Source organism: Pygocentrus nattereri, chromosome 21, assembly GCF_015220715.1.
Source record: "Pygocentrus nattereri isolate fPygNat1 chromosome 21, fPygNat1.pri, whole genome shotgun sequence".
NCBI lineage: Eukaryota > Metazoa > Chordata > Actinopteri > Characiformes > Serrasalmidae > Pygocentrus > Pygocentrus nattereri.
Genome location: NC_051231.1, coordinates 4,988,966 through 4,992,917, shown reverse-complemented (window position 1 = coordinate 4,992,917; position 3,952 = coordinate 4,988,966). Strand labels below are relative to the sequence as shown.

At 40.9% G+C, this 3,952-nt stretch overlaps 1 protein-coding gene across 1 annotated transcript; it reads right to left on the bottom strand.

Annotated features, from left to right (window-relative positions):
* Positions 1-3,571, bottom strand: LOC108437626 (small vasohibin binding protein). Its single transcript, XM_017714836.2, has 3 exons — positions 3,225-3,571; positions 2,016-2,192; positions 1-941 (listed from the first exon to the last, which is right to left on the bottom strand). The coding sequence occupies exons 2-3, from the start codon at positions 2,127-2,129 to the stop codon at positions 855-857; spliced, it is 201 nt and encodes a 66-aa protein (XP_017570325.1). The 5' UTR covers positions 2,130-2,192; positions 3,225-3,571; the 3' UTR covers positions 1-854.
* Positions 3,572-3,952: the final 381 nt, after the last annotated feature.

Here is a 3,952-nt window from a genome sequence, read left to right as displayed (position 1 = left end):
TATTGTTCAAAATATGCATTTATTAAAAACATTACACAAAAATATTAGTGGTCATTAGTGGTTGACAGACAATCATTGACAAGTGAGTAATACAGCCAAGTGAATGACATATTTCTTGTTGTCCTCAGATCATTGTAAATGGAGTAAAAGTCATACAAAGAATTAATATAAAGTGTTTAAAACCAAGAGGATACAAGTCTGAAAAATAAAACTGACATTACAAAATCTGTCACAACTGGTGTGCTAATCAGCTTTTCATCAGGGGTGACAATGAGATGTTACAGAATATATATATATTTTTTTATAACATATGGATTGACACATAGCACCAACATTATCATTTCATATTTGATCCTCTTTTACTATCGTAGGATGTTGCTTCCACAATTTATGAAATAAATAATTTGTTCATTTTTTAAAAAGAAAGAAAAAAAACTTTCTATAACACTATTGTAAATACTGATAGCTGCACCTGATCATTGATTGTCCATTCAGTCTAATCTAAGCACTTTGCCCTGAAACCATGCAACACACACACACACACACTCGATTGACTCTTCTTGTGATGACTACGGTGTAAGATGCATTAGTGTGATCAAACAGACAGATTATCAGACGACATACACAGGTAGTAACGTCAATAACACATTCACAAAGAGTTCTAGGCTGGGATTTATGGATTGGTGTTGCTTTTTTAACCACATAGTGGTAAAGGCATATTGGGGGGGACTTGAAATTGCTTTGTGAATACAGATCCTAGGGGTAGACTACAAAGCTGGATACTTCTACAGGAACTTAGCTCAAGTCAGGTTCAGCTTCAGCTGGGTCCGTCCAGTCTGAACATGGTCCCATCTTCATTCTGTTTGTGACTGCATCTGCTTGCAAAAGGCCTCAAACTGCTGCTGCTCAAGTTCTGTCATTACTTTATTCAGGGCGTAGATCTGTAACACAATTAGAAAACATATTTACAGGAGTGGCAGCACCACTGGACAACCCAACTCACACCTGAGTTACATTCATTTTCATCAAAAAGGCAACAAACACACCGTCCGGTATATACACTCAGTGTCCACTTTATTAGATACCCCAACCCCATAGCTCCACCTTGCTGGTATACAGTTAGAGAACGTAGTTTATCTTTTAACTCACAATTTGTCCACGCCATCCTCTTGACCTTTATCAATGGTCAACAATATTTTTGGGTGAAAGAAAAAAAAAATTATACATATATGGTCTGGTGGTCAGCACATCTAAATATATGGGGTTTTTAAATAAAGTGGACAAGCAATATTTGTTTAACCCTTCTGTGCATGAATTATGAAGCACATTGAAAAAAAATGGGCACTTTGCATTCGTTGCCATATGGCAACAGTTTGAGACAATGGAACGGCATGGCTTTTTAATAAAGTGGATGATAAATATTTGTCTCTTTTCCACATCAATGATGAAATATTTTGGAAAAAATAATAAAATTTGGGTGATAGAGGCTACTTTGTATTTTGTTGCCAGAAGGCAACAGTATGTGACAATGAATCCCACTATATATGATGAGAATCCACCACCACTGCTAAATTAAAGTAAAATAAGAAATTAAAAAAGCCAAATTCATAAACATCTAGAGAGCACAGAAAAGCACACTGTAAGAAGTATACAAGGTGAAAATGTCAGTAATCCTACTGCATGCACTGCAGTCCCATTGTTGCTGCAACATGGCAACAAATATGACAGATTTTGTTTAAACCCCTTTCCTTGAAGTAGGTGTGTAAAATTGAACTCTACAGATATTCTGATGAGCGTAAAACCAGGCCTCTACATGTGGTGTGTGAGTTTGGAAAAAAGGAAGCTGCACAGACGTACAGGAAGGCTAGTGATCAGTGGAAAAAGTGTACAGTCTTCAGTTTCACAAACTGGCAGAAAAAGAGGATTTTTGTACTGTAACCAGGTTAAAAATTGTTGCCTTATAGCACCACTAGGCTTTACGTGGGTATTAAAGTTAAAACATAACTTGGCATTACCTCTGCCCTCTGTCTCTGCTTGAGCTCCTGCTGAGCAGATTTCTGTTTAGCTCGGTCACCTCGTGTCGGGGTCTCTTTCTGCTTTTGCTTATCCTTTCGACAGGCAGGCTCCATTGTTCCCGGTTGCTGCTGAGGCTTAGTGCTTTCTAATGGAGGAAACTGACCCCAACCACAAACCTAAAGTCAAAAAATATAACCAGATGTCACACAAGCACAGCTTGACTTTGATTTCTGTGAGGTTTGTTTACGTCGACAGTTGCCACCAGTGGCCTAACTAGGATCTTATGGAGCCTGTGCTCCATAAATCATAAATCAGTCAAACAAGGTAATACAAAACTTACTTTCAATTTCATTAACTTTGCTATTGCCCCAAACAAGCTGATGCTTTCAAGGCATGCAATCTCCCCTCACTAGCATCCATCATCAAACTATGCTTGTCGGACTGCCCGTTTGAATTTTAAACGAATAGATCGTGAAATATCCATTTGAGATGGATAAGATGCTTTAACAATAAGAGGGTGATCAATAGAGGTTAGGGCTGTCTGGGTTGTGTTGTAGGGAGCTAAATAGTGAAGTATGTTTCTAGAAATGAAGTCTTTCTGTGAGACACAGGTGCGAGTATCTACATGAGGGGTCCAATGAAGGTTTTTCCCAGTGTTGTCCCCCCTGATCAACCAGTAGTTACACCACTGGTTGTTTCTATGTAGTAAACCCCTTTCCCAATAAAACCCATGGAAAATTCGGTGGGAGCCTTTCCCCTGAACCGACTAACGAGCGTTTTCACCCTGAACAAAAAGCATTGGTGGGCAAATTAGCTAAGAAAACGTTAGAGTAAAAGCACCAAACTAAAATTAGACGGACAAATACACACTACGCAAAGTTTATAAGCCCCTTCTCTGGAGACTACAGAGAGGCTAATGACTGTTAGCAGGGTTAGCTGGACTGTACCCTACAGAGACCAACAGGTATAGATCTATACAGACATCTATTTACATTTCTGTGGCTTTTAAACAAGTTAATCTGGCTGCTTTTTACAGAAACGTTATTTATTGACGTCAATCCTTTACTTGCAGACGAGCATCAGCAGAATTAGCTAACCTACGCTAGCTAACTTGGCTATCTAGCCAGCTAGCTGCTTCCAGTAACTTTACCCTCATATTAACTTCACTTCAAACATCACACTTGGGAAACTGTGTCGGTCTTACTCACCAAAGGTTAAGCAGATAACGTGCGGACCTAAAAATGCCGGCACGAGTTGATTTTGTCTGTAAAAACGAGAAACGGCAGCAGTAGCAGCCAGCTAGCCTGTTCCCGGAGCTACAGGTAAACAATCCCGGCTGGAAATGCGCACCGCTGATTCGTTCCTTCTCAGGTTCTCGGCTTCAGCGTTTACACGCGAACGAGTTATTTACTCTGCGCTCTTTAAATGCGAAACGGGATAAGAAATAGAGGAGTTCGAGCTGAAGATCCGCCGTCTGTCTTGCTCTTTGATATGCACCTGTCTATCATGAATACCGAACTCTCCGATCGAGAAGGAGGCCACACGAGGTCGCCCCTGTAGTTCTGCTGGAGTGGTGAGCGCGGTTTAAAGAGCTGAATGCCAAAATCCGCGCTGGGCCTGTGTGTCCAGAAGTTTGTAGACACCTGCTCGTCCAGCGTTTCGTCTGAAATCAAGGTGATTAATAGTGAGTTTGTTTTCCTTCGCTGCAGTAACTAGTCTCTGCTCCCCTGGGAAGGCTTTGCATTAGATGTTGGAACCCTGCAGTGAGGATTTGATTGCATTCAGTCACAAGAGCATTAGTGAGGTCAGGTCCTGGTGTCGGATGGTCAGTTCTGGATCACAAATGCCACAAACTCCAGCTCATCACAAAAGTATTGGATGGAGCTGCATCACTCCAGAGAACGCCCCACTGTTCCACAGCCCAATGCCTGGGAGG